The sequence below is a fragment of the Trachurus trachurus genome (genome assembly GCF_905171665.1).
Source record: "Trachurus trachurus genome assembly, chromosome: 5".
Classification (NCBI taxonomy): domain Eukaryota; kingdom Metazoa; phylum Chordata; class Actinopteri; order Carangiformes; family Carangidae; genus Trachurus; species Trachurus trachurus.
In genome coordinates, this window is record NC_139896.1 from 4,084,563 (window position 1) to 4,102,652 (window position 18,090).

Below are 18,090 nucleotides of genomic sequence, written 5' to 3' on the forward strand. Positions count from 1 at the left end.
AGGAGGATGACTGACTCTGTCGGTGCTGTTGGTGTCGGTGCCTCCTCTCAGCGTCCATTGAATCCCGACAGAAAACGCCTGTGTCCATGAGAAATAATCCCTCCCCATTGGCTGGATCGCGGTGCACATGCTATAACAACAGGATATGCAAAGAGTTATGGGCTGATCTGAGAGCCTATCATGTTGTTCCGCACGCGTTTTTGACCCAGCCAGGTCCTTTGGCTATTATTATTTGAGCGATTTAAGAGGATGTGAAAAACAGATGTTCCAAATGCAATAATAATAATACTATTTATAATAAATAATAATAGTGATGGAGCTGATGGAGCTGCCACAGCCAGGCTGAAGACACTGACTGTCCTGTCTTGTCTGTGTTGGTAAAAGCAGCTGAAGAATGTTAAAGTATCAGATTCGGATGTTTTTCAATGAACTGAAAGTGTTGCTGCTGATGCGCTCCGGATCGAGCAGGAGGACTGACACAGGCACAGACCCGGACACACGCACCTCCAACACCGACACCACCACTAATACCAACACCGATACCACCACCGCTGGTACCGCCGACAGGAGGATGCGAGGGCTCGCCATCGGGGGCTGTGGTTGGCCGCCGCTCAGCTGCTCGCACCAGGACGACGAGGAGGAATATTACGGCTCTGACCCGCGGCCACGCAGTCTGGCGTTTGAGGAGAATAATAAAGAAGACGGAGGAGATAAAGACCAGGAGGAAGGAGGAGGAGAAGGAGGAGGTGCAGGGGGTCTGGACTCTGCCTCCCTGCCGAGTATCTCCGAGAGCGGATCTAGATCTCTGCAGTGCCGGATCTGCTTCCAGGGCCCAGAGAAGGTAAAGTTAAAACCTGTTTTTTTTTTTTAATTTAAAGAAAAGCTGCTGAGTGTGTGAACTGACTGACCCTGAATTCAAGGTTCCGGTGCATGCTGCGCTCCTCCTGAGGACAAAAGGCTCCCCAAAAAAATATAGCCTACTGTAAAACACGTGGCCAGCGCCGCTCAGATGGAGGAAGAGTGTTTAAGGTTTAAGCAGGTCACCCTTGAATTTCCTATTTATCTCCCTGTGCGTTCTTTTGCTTGTTCTTTCTTCTGTCCTCCACAAATAGGCAAACATAGCCTACTGTGTATTGTATTTTTCTGATCATTTATCGTATAGGCTACTGTTTGTGTAAATAAGTGACCCTGCAATTCTTATTATTGTAATGAATTTTGTAAAGTGTATCAAGACCATGTTGCACCATGTACAAGCCTTCTAGGCTTCGTTCCCTCCTTCTAGGCTTCGTTCCCTCCTTGCACTGTTTTAAAATTGTGCTAAATAAATAAATCAAATCAAAAATGGTGATTTTACACTTTAAATAAACTAAACTAAACTAAACCCTGCCACGATGCTCTACCGAGAAGTCTGGCAGCAGCAGAATTAACTTTGAAATAATAAAAAAATAAATCTTTGTGGGGGAACTAATCCAATCTGGCAGCTCCACTGAGACAAACAATGTTCAGGAGGATCATTTCAAATTAAAAGCTCTGGTGCCACCTTTTAACAGTAGTAACAGGCAGGTGGTGGTGATGGTGTGTTTTCATTCACCTGCACAGCTCCAGACTTTCAAAATAAGAGATCATCTAATCCAAAGTGAAGCTGCAGAGCTAAGAGCTGAGATGATCTGACTGGAACTGCACTGTACAAGTGATGAAACTCTGTGTCTTTGTGTCTGTGTCAGGTGCATCTTCTCCTCCAACATGTTTATAAAACAAAGCAAAAAGAAAAAAAAAGCAGGATTTTCTGTTGCAAAAGAGCCAGAAGGTTGATTTTTGTGCCACAGGAGACGTGATGATGTGATGCAGCTGTTGTGAGAGTGTCCATTCAGGCCGACGGTGATGAGTAGCTGATGATGAGTCATTACACATGAAGCCCAAACTGTATCACATCATCTGTTGTTGTGGCCTAAGTTAAAACAAAAAAAAAAGAAAAGATCCAGAATGACTATAGGATTAGAAAAAAAAAGAATAAGAATAAGAAGAAAGGGAATTAATCTATCAGCACAGCAGTGATCTGAAAATAGCAGTGGGCAGAGGAAGGGCATCATCAGGAGGAGCTGTGTGTTTATTCTGTGAATTCCTCCTCGCAGGAATAAATTCAGCATCTGATGCTCGAAATTAGGCCATAAAAAAAAAGAAAAGAAGAAGCATCGAAGAAGAAAGATTCCTCGCCATAAAATACCCTTTTTAGGCTATATACAAATTATTATTATTATACAGGAGAGTCTGAGTGACGGACGGAGGCTCAGGAGGATCAGTTCAGGAAGTTGCTAGAGGAGGAGGAGGAGGAGGAGGAGCCATGGCTGCAGGGATCAAACCTGTGATCAGTCCTGCAAGGGACAGGGAGGTCAGGCGTGCACGGTGCAGCTAGAAGGAAGACAGAACGGATAAACAGAAATGTAATGTTATTTTATTTAAAGACGACGTGATCTAACATGTGCAGATCTGAGCGTGTCGAATCTGACGGATGAAATCAACCTTGAAGAGACCGAGAGAGACAGAGAGAGAGAGTTTGCAGGAAGTTTTTTTTTTTTTGTTTCCTCCCTCCAGATAATTCAGCTAAATTAAAAGGCCGATCACCACGAGTCAGAGACAGAAGATGTAAATTGAGATGTGCAGGAGCGTTGTGTTGTGTCAGTGTGAGACTCCCCGAGGCCCCGCGGACTGACAACACAAAAACCTGCACCAGATGTCCTGTGATTTCTTTTGAGGCTGCAGCAAAATGACATGAGAGGAGAACGTATCAAAATAAGAGCGTTGTGATAATAAACTCCACACTTTATCACATATATAAATATATATAAAGGCTGATTGGTAAAGCAGTCATGGGTCGACGAGGCCCAACTGAGAACATCAATAGTGAATTTTTTTCCTTTCAAGCCGACAGCGTATAAAAACGTGCATTCACTTCACATGACGCTTTGGGGATATCTCCACAATAACGAGGTGCTTTGCTTTTATTCCCATAATTAATCACAATTAAGTGTGAAATGAAAAAGCTTTCCCCCCCTGCTGTTATTTTCTAAAAAGTGTGTCGGGTTCGGAGGAGCCAAAAAAAAAAAAAAAGAATCCACTGAACTCTTCTTTGACAGTTTACAATGCTTTATTGCTGCCATGAAGGAATATATAATAAGTGTGTGAGTGGCAGTGCTGTTCAGACTTGTCCTGACATTCACATGTGCTATTTTAGGCGCCTGATGATTTGTGCTTTGATAGGAAGCCCCACAGCACTGTACCACCACCAACACCACCACCACCACCACCAGCAGCAGCAGCAGCAGCAGCAGAAGCTCTCTGAAGTTTGAACAGGCAGCAGCTACAGTTCTGGGTGCATGCACTTGTGCTCTGTTCACGTCGAGTGGAGCCACATAACCCACATGTCAGGTCTCTAAAAGCTGCAGGGAGGTCGAGTCGAGTCGCGCTGACGCTGAGTGGTGTGAATTATTAGTCCATGTTGTTTTCTTAGAGTAGGAAACACACCGCGCCTGTACAGAAGTCATCAGTCTTTACTCACGGTCACATTACAGCCTAGAAATTAAAGTGAATTCAAATTCTTTTTCAGCTGTTTGGATGTACAGAATATAACCCTCCTCATCACAGTGAAAATAACATTTTAAAACATTATGGACAAATAGTGAAATATTTGTTTGCTCAGGTGCAACCAATCAACTTTTTCATCAGGAAAGCACAGATATCCGGCCCAGATATTGACTTATGTAATATATAGATCAGAGCATCAACATTATGATCAAAAATCGATAATTCACCAATTTTCTACTCACCGTCATGCCAAAGAAGGGATTTTCATATAATGGTGGCAGATAGAGTTCACTTTTGAATCTTCCAAAACACACACTATGAAACATCCAGATACCTCCATACTGCTCGTCTGTACTGACCCAAGTGTCCTGAAGCCGCCACATGGAAAAGTTGTTCAGAAAAAATGAATGTGATCTCTGTTTTTAACAATCCGCTGCCATTATATGAAAATCCGTTGTCAGCCGGACCCCCCTGTAACTCCTAAAGCGTTTTGATAACTCCAAAAGTTCTCTGAACCCTTCCTTGGCATGACGGTGAGTAGACAATTGGTGAATTTTTCGATTTTGGGTGAAGTATCCCTTTAAAGTGACTACAAATAGCTAGATTGGGTGTTGGATATTGGGGCTGATGCATGACGCCGATAATATATTCACTTCAATTCCATCATGTTTGTGACGCAACAACAAACACAGAGCAACAACTTTTTTACAAAGTTAGGCAAGTAATGTTACAGTAAAGTGGTTATCGGATCGGTATCGGGCGATACGCTAAAACCCAGATATCGTTATCGGGCACTGGGACTGAAAAGCCTGGATCAGTACCTCCCTAGTTTTGATGAAGGTTGAAGTCAAGTGAAAAGCTACAGAAAAGGGATTTCCAAGGTTTTATCTATCCCTGTGAGAACCGCTCAGAGCTTCATTGTTGTAAGAAGTGGGAAAAACACCAACACCGTGCACCTACGTCAGGATGACCGAGACATTTGATTTGAACTCAGACTATTCTGCAAAGAAGAATGGGCAAATATTCCCTAATCTAAGGTGTGTTACTGTAAGACAAAACCAGAGAGACTGATGTAAAGCAAACGGTGGAACTATTACAATGAAAAGACTGACTTTTACTTACTTTATTTGTTTATTTGGTCGGGACAATGCATATTACAGTACAGTAATGGACAGTGAGTGCTAGAGTACCCACAGTAAATACACCGGATTTAGCACAGGTGCTAAATTACATCCGTAGTCCCCAAAACAATACAACAATTTAACATAAAAAGTCCAAAAAGACAGAGGACCATTAGATAACGACTTCTCCAACCCTGTTATTCTAGGTTTTTATAATTTTTTCATTAGTTTGATGTTGTAAGGGTCATTTCTTTTTAAAGATAAAGATGGAAAAAGTTTTTTTTTTTTACTGGGTTTTGATTGCAGGTTGTATGACACCAATCAGGAGTGGAGTAGAGGTTTTATTTGGGTCCTGCTCACTACAGTAAGTAGAGTGAGAGGCAACAGGTGTCTTCAGGGAATCGAGTCATCGGCCGTTTGTGTGAGATGAGTCAGTAAGTGACCACATCAGTGATGAACTGCAGCAGAACTTTTTCTCTCCTCTCAGCAGTTCTGCAGCAGCTGGTGGGAAACAGTTACTGGGCAAGACGAAGAATGTTCAAAATAGGACAAAGACACGGTGAAGATGGAGAGAGAGAGAGGATAGAGAGAGAAGAAGGGGGAGAGAGAGGATGGAGAAAGGAGGATCAAGAGATTGAAGGATGGGGAAAGAGAGGATGGATGGAAAAAAAGGGGTGGAGAGAGGAGAATGGATGGAGAGAGAGAGGATAGAGAAAGAGGGATGGAGAGAGAGAGAGGATGGAGAAAAAGGAGGATGGAGAAAGAGGGATGATAGAGAGGATGGATGGAGAAAGAGAGGGATGGAAAGAGAGGATAGAGAGAGAAGAAGGGGGAAGAGAGAGGATGGAGAAAGAAGAATGGAGAAAGGAGGATCAAGAGAGTGAAGGATGGGGAAAGAGAGGATGGATGAAAAAAAGGGGTGGAGAGAGGAGAATGGATGGAGAGAGAGAAGAGAATTGAGAGAGAGGATGGAGAGAGAGGAGGAGGGAGAAAGAAAAGGATGCAGAGAGAGGAGGATGGAGAGAGAGAGAGGATGGAGAAGGAGGAGGATATAGAAAGAGAAGGATGGAGAAAGAGGATGGAAAGAGGGAGAGAATGGATGGAGAAAGAGAAAGAGGAGGATGGAGAGAGAGAGGAGTAAACGTGGAAACAATGGCAGAGGCAGTGAAGTGAAGTGAAGTGATCAGGTGTTGAGTTTCTTCACCTTCAACACAAAACTGACAGAATCAAATTCACTCGACTGAAAAGATTCATAAAAATAGAAGTTAGATTTTCACCACCTCAGTCTCTCTCCTCCTGCTTTTTGTAAACGCTAAACCACTAAACCACTTCTCCCAGTTACATATCAGTTATTCTAATTAGCTGTTTCCATATTTCATTAATCAAACAAATAAATTAATGTCGTATTAGACTAAACCACATGAATGTGCGTTGGTTGAACCTGCTGGTCTCTCTCTCCAGCACCTTCACTTTGCAATAATTTGCACATTATTTATTATTACATGCATATTGCACATACGATTATTTATTTATCTCATCTTATTTAACTTCTTTTTTTGTATTATTCTTATTCTTATTAGCCTATTCTTAACTTGTTGTGTTGTTGTTGTACGTCTTTTACTGTATGTGAGAGCTATGCAAACCAGAGTCAAATTCCCTTGTATGTACGCAACATAATTGGCCAACAAATCAGATTTTGATTCTTTTAGGGTTTTTTTTTGTTTTATTATTATTATCATACTATTTTTGCTGCTCTTTAATTGTTTTTCTATTTCTATACTTAGTTTTATTTCTCATATGCTGGTATTTTTTGGTGTGGACAACAAAGAAAGAATTTAATTGTCGAGGAAACATGTTTCCTTTTGTGCAAATAAACACTTTGAATCTTGAATCTCCATCTCATAAAATCTGACAGTAGCAGCATCAGAGCTGAGGATTTACGAGCTGAGTCGTTCATGATAACAATAATAATCATCTTTATTTTTGATCTTATTGACCGTCGTCTGCACCGAATCAGTGGTGGTGACAGGCTGAGTGGACAGCAGCAGCAGCAGCAGCAGCAGCAGCAGCAGCAGCAGCAGCATCAGCCTCTTTGTGAGTCTGATCTTTGTGTGTGATGCGGTGCTGTGTGTGTGTGTGTCCTGCAGGGGGAGCTGCTGAGCCCGTGTCGCTGCGACGGCTCCGTGCGCTGCACCCACCAGACCTGCCTCATCCGCTGGATCAGCGAGCGGGGATCCTGGAGCTGCGAGCTCTGCTTCTTCAAGTACCAGGTCCTGGCCATCAGCACCAAGAACCCACTGCAGGTACAGGAGAAACACTGTATAGAAGAGAAACACTGTGGGGTTGCCAGGTTACAAGGTTGCAAGGTTGCCAGGTTGGAGTGTGTGTGTCTGTCTGTCTGTCTTGGCAGAAAAGCATAGAAATCTCCTGGTCTCTTTGTGTGTTAAACCTTGGCCCTGTGATGCACAATCAAGTAACTGACATACATTTTTTTTCAGGACAACCTGGGTTTTCACATTAACACTGTAGTGGCGTCATATGAATGTAGAAAAAGATATATGATTATGATCAGACAAAGAAAGGAACAAAAATTCCGCACATATTTGTTGGAAACACGCAGAAAATTATTATAAACTTCTTTTTAGACACTGTATAACTGTTGTTTGAGGTCTTTGGGATCAGGGGGGAACAGAATAAAGGCTCTAACTATGATACAAAATATATTATTTACATTATTTACAAAAATGCCACACTGGTCAGACATGAAAACAGGTCTGACTTTTCCACTGGGTTCACACAGGCTTTTTTTTGTCTTGTTTCCTGCAGTGAACAAACTTTATGATGCCATGTCTTGGTCTTAGCTTGCGTTAAATGCCTTGAGTTGGTAAATCTACGTATTATTTATTGCATTTACGGCTGATTTTCCTGATAATCTCGATCATACAAGGCAACAGAGCATCAACCATCTGGATGTAAATGAATGAACTCTTTGGCACACGGGTCTTTGGATGTTTGAGGCAGGACGACTCCGCCTCTGGCTGAGCTACAGACTCACCAGTGGCCTCTTTATAAAGGCCGAAGTGTCCCGCTTTTAATAAAAAAAATAATTGCGTCGCTATCATAAAAATCTGTAAAACATTCCCCCCGTCGACCTCAGAGGGTTAAGAGGGTCATAAAGTGACCGTGAGGTGAATGTGCTGGTATTTATGTAATAGATTAATTCATTACCACCCAAAGGATCTTTTCTTTTTTGGGGGGTTTGATGGGGGTTGGGGACTGATTCTGTCCCAAGCGACAGGAAGCACATGAGCGTCGTCTGTTGGCAGAAAGACGAAGCTATTTATACAATTTATTTATTTATTCTCTGTGGACAAATGGAGAGGAGGGAAGAGACGATGTTGTGATGAGGAGGTAAAAAAGAAGATGCCAAGAACAAATGCACTGAATTCAAAGAGTTGGCAACATGACTCAACATGCTTGTGTGGAGTGTGTGTGTGTGTGTGTGTGTGTTGCATATGGACACACACACACACACACACACACACACACACACACACACACACACACACACACACACACACACACACACACACACACTCAGACGGTGTCACTGAGAGATTTCAGCCTGTGAATGACGATGGAACAAAGCTCAGATCAGATCAGATGAAATTTCCCGTCCTGTCAGTCGTTCTTCAGGCCGGACGACAACATCAATCAGTCACAAAATGATCTCTTTTATACTTTATTATTCTTTATTGAACCGTTTCTCATATTATTTAACACGACAGAAGAAGCACAGACGTCTTTACGGAGCCCAAATAATCAATATAAAAGACAATTATATGTATAATGTCCAATACGGACTCAAACCCAACTGATTTACATGTTCTTTGTTCTTATAAATAGCCAAAGTCAAATATTATTGTACACACAGGTGCATACATGCTCATCCATTTTCATTGGTTACACTATTGGTTGTGTACTAAGATGAATATTCACATTTCCTCCAATAATAAGTAATTTTTTTCATATTTAAATCCAGGTAGAGCATTAGATTTTCCATGTTGTATGTTCCTATAATCACGGGTGTTAATTAATTTTTTTTAGTTATCCACCCTTTTTTTTAAAGGGATAGTTCAACATTTTGGCAAATTGGTCCATTGCCATAATCCCTATAGTCATATCAGTAGGTTTGTTACCTTTAATTGTCGGTGCAAGCTATTTTTAGAACGGCGGAGCAGAGCCGCGAGCTGCTCAGAGCTACGCTACGGAGGCTCATGGGATTTCTTGGTTTCCCTCATCAAACTCATCAAATACACAATCCAACAACTCCACAACGCTCTGGTGGACAAGTTGTGAGCTGCACATTCACCACGTTATGAGATAATAACACAACGTTACCAGACAGAGTTGTTTTAGAGGGAAATTCATGCAAAACAGCTAATGCACGTTCTCGTCAGGGACAGTTTTTCGGCAAGCAGTCTCTGCATTTACCTCTAAAACAATATAACTATAGGGATTATGGCAATGGGCCAATTTGCCAAAATGTTGAACTATCCCTTTAAAGCCATTTGAAAAGCTTTAATACCTGGAAGAAATGATACATGAGATGCGACAAATTCTGGATCTGCGTGGACGTTTCTGTCATCAGAGTGTGAAAGCATCGTATAGTTACATCACTGTGAACGTGTTAGTGAGCTGCACTCAGAGACCCGGAGTGAAGAGTTTCTCCCACAGAGGATGAGATGTGATGAGCGACATTAAAACCAGCAGTGACACCAGCGACTCACTGCCAAGAGGAGGTTTATACTCTCTATGAACCCTGGTGGAAAAGAGAAAAGCTTCACTATATTTGATCTCACTGTCACCATGTGTGGAGACCAGGACCATCGACTATCTACATTGATCCATAATATGAATTAATGAATGAATGAATGTATTTTTATTTTCGAACATGTATAAAAAAATATATGTAACTATCTGTACATACAAAAGAAAGAAAAAATAAAATAAAATAAAAAATAGAGCCAAGACATAGCAAAACACAGCATATTGTTTGAAAAAGGAGTAGGGAGAAGTAAAAAACGTTCTAATTTCCCACCCCTTTTTAACTATTCTTCAGTTTGTAACTACATAAATAATACATAATACCTATATAAATATATACCATATATATACACACATAATAATTATCTCAATCATAAATAATATAATACACCTATATAAATATATACCCTAAATACACATCATAAATATCTGTATAAATATATAATTCCAAATATAGAAATATACTGCATACATATCCTTATAAATATAAATATAAATATAAATATATATATATATATATATATATATATATATATATAAACTATCCCCATAATTAAATATATACCATATATACCCTATACTAAGTTAGTTACAATATAACGATCAACACTATTCTAATAAACAGATAAACCTCATATACTAATGAAAAGTAACGTGTAATTCCTCTTTTTGACCTGTTATTATGGATCGATTTGTGACCATGTTTGAAACATCTGTCTGTCGTTTGTCTCAGGTGGCTCTGAAACATCTGGAGCTCATTCAGACACGTGACAGATGTGATATGTGACAAAAAAACTGCAACTAAAGACAAAAACATGCAACAACGCAAACAGAAAGTCACAATACGCAACAGAAAATGCATCGGCGAAGGATCGGCGGGACTAGATAAGCTTTTGCTTCTCCCGCTTTCCCTTTCGGCCATGTGTTGACATGCCCGAAATAAACAAATTGATTGATTGATTGATTGATTGATTGATTGATTGATTGATTGATTGATTGATTGATTGATTGATTGATTGATTGATTGATTGTTGTTTTCGAGGTAAATTCATTTAGTTTTTCATCAAGCAGTCTCTGTATTTACCTCTAAAACAACTCTGTGTGGTAACGTTGTGTTATTATCTCATAGTGTGGTGAATGTGCAGGTCACAACTTGTCCACCAGAGCGTTGTGGAGTTGTTTGATTGTGTATTTGATGAGTTTGACGAGGGAAACCAAAAAATCCCATGAGCCTCCGTAGCGTAGCTCTGAGCAGCTCACGGCTCTGCTCCGCCGTTCTAAAAATAGCTTGCACCGACAATTAAAGGTAACGAACCTACAGTACTGCTAAAACTATAGGGATTATGGCAATGGGCCAATTTGCCAAAATGTATGAATGAACTATCCCTTTAACACCGCATTTTTATGTTGGTTCATGTAAATGAAGAGTTGATCTGGAGAGATCTGGTGTGAACGATGTTATTTTTGAAAAACATAGAGGGGGGAAATCTCCGTTTTTGCTGATGCAGTGTGGAAACGTGGCCTAAAGCAAAGAGACAAATAAAGTGTTGAGTTTCATAATGAGTCAAGTCTGAGTCAGAAAACACAAACACTGTCGTGAAACTCACCCGTCTCTGAAAACATGAACGGAAATGAAGTGAAATGAAGCTCAGTTTGTCTCTGCAGCTCGATCTCTGTGGTTTGCAAAGACTTAAAGGGATAGTTCACCCAAAATTCAAATTGCACTCATTATCTACCCACCCTCATGTGGACTAAGGGCTGGGAGAAGTTTCAGAGTCCTCCGTGGCTTCTCTGAGTTACAGGGGGTCTCGGCGTAGCAGTGCATGTCCATATGACGGTTGCAAATGGATACCAACTGTCTTCGTAACAAAAAGACACACCAAAAAACATCCAAATACCTCCATGCTGCTCGTATGTAATGTCCGTCTTGTATTGAAGCCCTGAAATGCGAAATTTCCAAATTGGACGGACCGGGAAGAGGAGCTTCCGCTATAAACAAGCTTGAAATATAGACTTATTTAATTTTTTTTCGGAACAATTTCTCATGTTGGGGCTTCAATACAAGACGGACATTACATACGAGCAGCATGGAGGTATTTGGATGTTTTTTGGTGTGTCTTTTTGTTATGAAGACAGTTGGTATCCATTTGCAACCGTTATATGGACATGCACTGCTACGCCGAGACCCCCTGTAACTCAGAGAAGCCACGGAGGACTCTGAAACTTCTCCCAGCCCTTAGTCCACATGAGGGGGAGTAGTAGATAATGAGTGAAATTTGAATTTTGGGTGAACTATCCCTTTAAGTCAGAGACTGAGACAAACTATTATCTCATATCAGCTTTTATCGTCTCTTTTCTCTCTCTGTCTCTGTCTCCCTCTGTCTGTTTCTAGTGGCAGGCCATCTCCCTGACTGTGATCGAGAAGGTGCAGATCGCAGCGATCATCCTCGGCTCGCTGTTCCTCCTCGCCAGCATCTCGTGGCTGGTGTGGTCGTCGCTCAGCCCGTCGGCCAGGTGGCAGCGACAGGACCTGCTGTTCCAGATCTGCTACGGCATGTACGGCTTCATGGACATCGTCTGCATAGGTGAGCTTTGGTGCCTTCATGTGCTGTGGTAATTATGGTAAATACCAAAAGGGCGACGTGAAAAGTGCACATGAACACCCTCTCATGTGGTATTTTCCACTGGGCAACTCGTAGAATTTTTTGATGCCCGAGCTGCCGAGATGAGAATAACCTTTGACCTTTTCAACATGGCGGCGAGCAATTAACGCAAGATTCGTGAATGGTAAGCAAGGCAAGCCTTTAGAAAACAGTTAGCAGCTATTCACTTTATGTATGCGTGCGTGTACAGTAGGGGTGGGAGAAAAAAATCGATTCACATATATATCGCGATATCTTTTTTGACGATTTTTAAATCGATTTATATTTTCAAAAATCGATTTTTTTTTTTTTTTGAAAAAAAACTTTTTGGGGGGATTCTTTTTTTTGTTGAAATTTTTTTTATATTGTGCAATGTGCATTTGTTCGCCTTTTTTACATACAGAGAGTCCAGGTTTTGAAAATGGTTCAAGTTCACTTTATAATGGAGTATGTTAATTTATAGGCTCCTACAGTGTTTGTGTGCAGATAAATGTTAAAAATGCTAAAGACTAAAAATCAAGAGAATCGGCAATATCGTAGAATCGCAATTTAAATCGAATTGCCATCCAAAAAATCGTAGAAGAATCGAATCGGGAGAAAAGCATATCGTCCCTAGCCTCGTAAACCAGCCTCTCGTGGAAGTGCATTTCATTTCATCCCGAGGGAGAGTCTGGCCTCATCCCCATTCTAAGCGTTTGGCCTGAAACCCTCAGAAGGCCGAGCCAATCAGCGTCGCCCGCTGTGATTGACACATCACGTTGGCCAATCAGGGACCGACTGGTGCAAAGCCCCGTCACTACACCAACTTGCTGATTGGCTGAATGGGGTTGTCTGTCAACGCTACTACCAAAGATATTAAACCGTCTTTGCTACTACTCCCGCCCAGCTCCCGCCCACCCCAAACGCTTGCAGGGGGGATGAGGCCAGACTCTCTGAGAAATGAAATGAAATGCATTTCCGCGAGAGGCTGGTTTACGAGGCTATATCGTCCCAGCCCTAGTGTACAGTAAAAAACGCTTTTAAAAGGCTAGCCAAATAGCCAGTGCTAAATCTCCATGAATATTAATATTTACCGTTCTAGTTTTGATAATTCATCTTCTTGCTGAAAGAGATGAACTAGGCAATCCAAGATTGTTTTACCCAACATGTCTGAATCTGTGTGTCCACCATCTTTATTTTCTCTGTACAACATCAAACGCACATGAACACAACGCACTGGTAAATACCAGATCACAAGTGGAAAATACCATCTGTACCATAGCACATGAAGGCAGCATTTTTACAGATGTTTCCTTATGAGAAAAGTGTAATTGTTGAGAATATAGCGACTATGTTTATGCATCCAGGTAATTAACCACACAACTGGTGAGTGTACAACTTAACATATATGATAATAAATAATAAGTTAGGGTTTAAATGGGGCAGTTCTCTTATGTAGAGTCATGTTTTTCTCTATAATTAGCACAATGACATCGTTTTACTTCATATGGAATTATTATTCAGATGCTGTACAACGCAGCACGACCAATTTATCTCCCAGTGAACACGTTGCATATTTTGTTTATTCTAATTTCATGGACACCAATGAAACTAATTACATTGGTTTTGCATGAACATGTTTGTTTGTTTGTGTGACACAGAAAACATCAGACATGTTTATTTTAAGACGCGTGTACCGTCTGTAGCTCCATAAGTACTTCCTGATACTTAACTCATTGAACGCCAAAAAAGAGTGTGTTTGTTTTTTGTGCCCATGCGTTGAGTGCCAAAAACGTAATTTTACATTTTTTTAAATTAAGAAAATAGACAGTAACACACCTTATGTGTGAATTTGGGAACTCAGTGATGAACAGAACTGAAATAGATGAAAACTCAAAAACTCACAATCTGGAATTCGTCTTTTGATGGTTGCCGCTTTGGGACGAATCAGTGGCACATGAACGCATTAACGTCAGGTCAAAACCAGGTCAAAATCTACTGTATTGACCTGAAAAAAATCGGAAAAAGACATTTGGTGTCAACTGCTGATATGCAAATCAGCTTTGGAAAACAGCACGGCGCTCAATGAGTTAAAGGTGTTCAGAAACGGCCGTTTGTCGCGCCTCCTTCCACGAGTTTACCCGAGTAAGGAAAACGAATTTGATTGGTCGTTATCGAGCGGGCGGGATATTCAATGTTTGGGGCGAGCGACTGAGTTTGGTGTGTGTGTGTGTGTGTGTGTTTAGCTAACATAGCTAACTGTTAGCTAGTAGGCTAGCTACGTTATAGCGTGCTAACTTAGCTAGCGAGGCTAAGTGATGGACACAGGGATCTGGAGGAGGAGAGAGGAGGAGGGACGGAGGAGAGTTTGTGTCGGTGGGGGTGGACGAGTCTCCTCGTTTTTCTCAGACGTTTGATTGACAGATGATGGATCCAATATCATTGGCTGATGAATCGTGAGCAACGTGACGCATCATTCGTGCGCCTGCATTATCCAATGCGAAAAAAACTACCTCACTTTCACCCCGGATTTACTCAAAAATAGAATTGTGCACAAAGTTTGGCCTACATCGTCTGATAGATGAGTTATTACACTAATTTTAAGACCCATAGTGGAATCAAAATCAATTTTCTTTTCTAAACACTTTTAAAGCAGAAGTAAGCGATCCGGTGGTTTTGTCTAACTTCCTGTCAGCCGATGGAGTTAGCAGGCCCCGCCCTCGTCCCTACGTCACCACATTCACACACATCCCTTGGCTGCACACACAGAGAGGACTGCCCCTTTATGCCGTTCTCTCTCCTCATTGGATAAAGGTTGTAGGATACAAGGAAAGTTTTCTCCTCGGCTCAGAGCAGAGCAGAGTGACTGACAGACCCGTGTTTCAGACCAAACACTCTATAGAAGTGATTGCTGTCGGAAGATATAACTATTTAAGACTTATATTAACACAAATATTCCGCTTACTTCTGCTTTAATGAACAAACAACTGTTTGTCTATCTCCTTCCTGCTTCCTGCCTCTGACCTTTGTCTGTGTTTTTGCGCCCCAGGCCTTATAATCCACGAGGGATCGTCTGTGTACCGCATCTATAAGCGCTGGCAGGCCGTCAACCAGCAGTGGAAAGTGCTGAACTACGAGAAAGCGAAGGACTCGGGCGACCGGCTCGGCCCCGGCAGTAAAGGAGCCGATCGCGGCGGCGGCGACAGGAACTCTTCTCACGCCGACACGGGGCCGAGGCCGAGCCGCCACATCAGGACTATTCTGCACCACCACTGTGGATACACGATTTTGCACATCCTCAGCCAGTTGAGACCCAACAACCTCCACAGTGCCAACCACGAGGTGGTGATGAGGGTCACCACCGTATGAGGCCCAGTATTTACATATGTCAGTATATGTACATGAAGGTGTCGACTGGGATTTGATCCGACTCGGCCACAGAAACAGAAACACTGCCGACAACTTCTACGTCAACGTAGTCTCTGATGTTTTCACTGATTCTCCCTGAACTCAAAAGTTGGACGATGACAAAAAATCGAGCAAAGGGGAAAAAAACGTCGAGACAGAGACAACAAATAAAAAACTTAAAGACACATTTTTTGGAAACAAACAAAACCATTTTTTTTAAAGCCACCATGAGCAGTGTTACACGATGTCATTGAAGTGTTTTTATGTTTGTCTGTTTTTACAGGATTTCGATTGTGGGAACAATTGTGCTCCTTCACACTGCAAAAACTCAAAATCTTTCCAAGAATATTTGTCTTATTTCTTGTCAAAATGTCTAATTTCTATTCAAAACGAATCTCTTTCCACTTAAAATAAGACTCATCACCTAAAAATGAACTTGTTTTTAGATCTTTTTCACTTGTTTCAAACTAATTTTCACTTGAAATAAGTAGAATAATCTGCCAGTGAAAGCAAGTTTTTTGTGCTTGTAATAAGAAAGAAAAACTTGCTCCACTATCAGATTTTTCTACTTATTTCAAGTGAAAATATGTTTGAAAGGAGTAAAAACTGTCTAAAAACAAGCTACTTTTTATGTGATGTTTCTTATTTTAGGTATAATGAGATTTGATTTGACTAGAAATGAGACATTTTGACTAGAAATAAGACAAATGTTCTTGGTAAGAGTTTTTGCAGTGCACATGTGACCACAGCTTCTCCGGTCTGAAGCTGCACTCGTGGATCAGACGTTTAAATCACGTGACACAGTTGCTGAAAATAAATAAATAAATAAACCCTTAGTGTACATATCATATTTTATAATAAAGACCTTCGACGTCGATCTCAAAGGAAACATTTTACTTTGTACTGTATTATGGTTTTATTTTAGGAGATGGAGGCTTAAATAAATACAAACAGATGTTACAGTCCTGATATATGCAGATTGGATTATTTCCTGTTAGAATTAGATTCATGTCACAATGCAACTAATGGAGATAAAGATAAAGTTAAAGGTCGAGTCTGTAGATATTTAGTCTTCCTACAGACTCTACCTTTAAAGGAGTTTTTAAATGCAGTATAAAAAATCTTTTATAAAATATATTCACTCTTATATTAAGTCGGCCTCTGGCAGATTTTTGTCAAAACTGTGAAAATGAAAATGGTATCAGCATTGTTAAGGTAATTAGGTGGGAAAAAAAACTTGAAATGAGAGATTTCTTTTGTCATCTGTCATCCTTCACTCTCTCTATTCACTGTCAACAACCAAATAAAACCATGTTTTAAAAATAATACTGAGACCTGATTCATGTTTCTGCTCTGTATTTTTAAAACTGTGTCTTGTGCGACTCAAACTGAGGCTCAAAGAATCAGAGGTTCATGAAATGTCACTGAGCTGTTGACAGAGTGAAATGTGGAGGAAATTAAAGACGACAGAGACGACGCCCAGAGGAGCCGCTGCGTCTTCGTTCAGCGGATCAAACAGGATGAAAATAATCACTGGGTTGAATACAGTTTGGTGCAAACTGGACTATCACTTAATGCATTTGTGTGATTTCACATACCGTAATCATAATATAATTGTCACAAATTGTCCTCAACATTAAAACAAGGTACACTGCAAAAACTAAAAATCTTTCCAAGAATATTTGTCTTATTTCTTGTCAAAACTAATCTCTTTCTACTTAAAATAAGACTCATCACATAAAAGCAGCTTGTTTTCAGACACTTTTTACTTCTTTCAAGCAGATTTCCACTTGAAATAAGTAGAAAGATTTGACAGTGGAGCAAGTTTTTCTTTCTTATTACAAGCACAAAAAACTTGCTTTCACTGGCAGATTTTTCTACTTATTTCAACTGAAAATTAGTTTGAAACAAATGAATATTATCTAAAAACAAGTGAAAAGAGTTTAGTTTTGACTAGAAATGAGACATTTTGACAAGAAATAAGACAAATATTCTTGGAAAGATTTTGAGTTTTTGCAGTGTATAGGATTAGGATGAATGTTAAATAGTTTTGAAGTGTATTTCTTTTGTTTTTAAGGTAGTGAAGGTACATTGCACTATTGATTGGTCTATTCATTAATTTTTTTATTTTTTTAAATCTGTGAACACTTATAAGAATTAATATAGCCTACACCTTTCTTGTCCAGGGTTAAACACCTCTGAATTACAAATGGGATCAGTTGCTGCTCTGTTAATGGATTAGGGAGGTTCTTTATCATTTAAATAACATTATTTTCAAATATGTTTAGTGTAGAATTGCTCATAATGTGATAGATTAACTCTCCTTTCCATTAATCCTCACAAAATAAACTATAGGTTTATTCTAGCTACTAGCTAAATACCTGGATCTATTATTCCAGAGTTTTGTTTTATGGGGTGAAAACTCATGTTCATACATAATTTTATATTTTATAAGTGAGATATAATATATTTTATTTGAATTTGATACAGTTAGTTTATCAATACTTAAGTCCGTGAACATGTAAATGTGT

The 18,090-nt window shown here is 40.3% G+C and overlaps 1 protein-coding gene across 1 annotated transcript; it reads left to right on the forward strand.

Annotated features, from left to right (window-relative positions):
• Positions 1 to 394: 394 nt before the first annotated feature.
• On the forward strand, positions 395 to 15,520 carry LOC310986104 (E3 ubiquitin-protein ligase MARCHF9-like; the record flags this gene model as incomplete). Its single annotated transcript, XM_083971870.1, has 4 exons — positions 395 to 841; positions 6,851 to 7,006; positions 11,923 to 12,115; positions 15,201 to 15,520. The coding sequence occupies 4 exons, from the start codon at positions 395 to 397 to the stop codon at positions 15,518 to 15,520; spliced, it is 1,116 nt and encodes a 371-aa protein (XP_083827996.1).
• Positions 15,521 to 18,090: the final 2,570 nt, after the last annotated feature.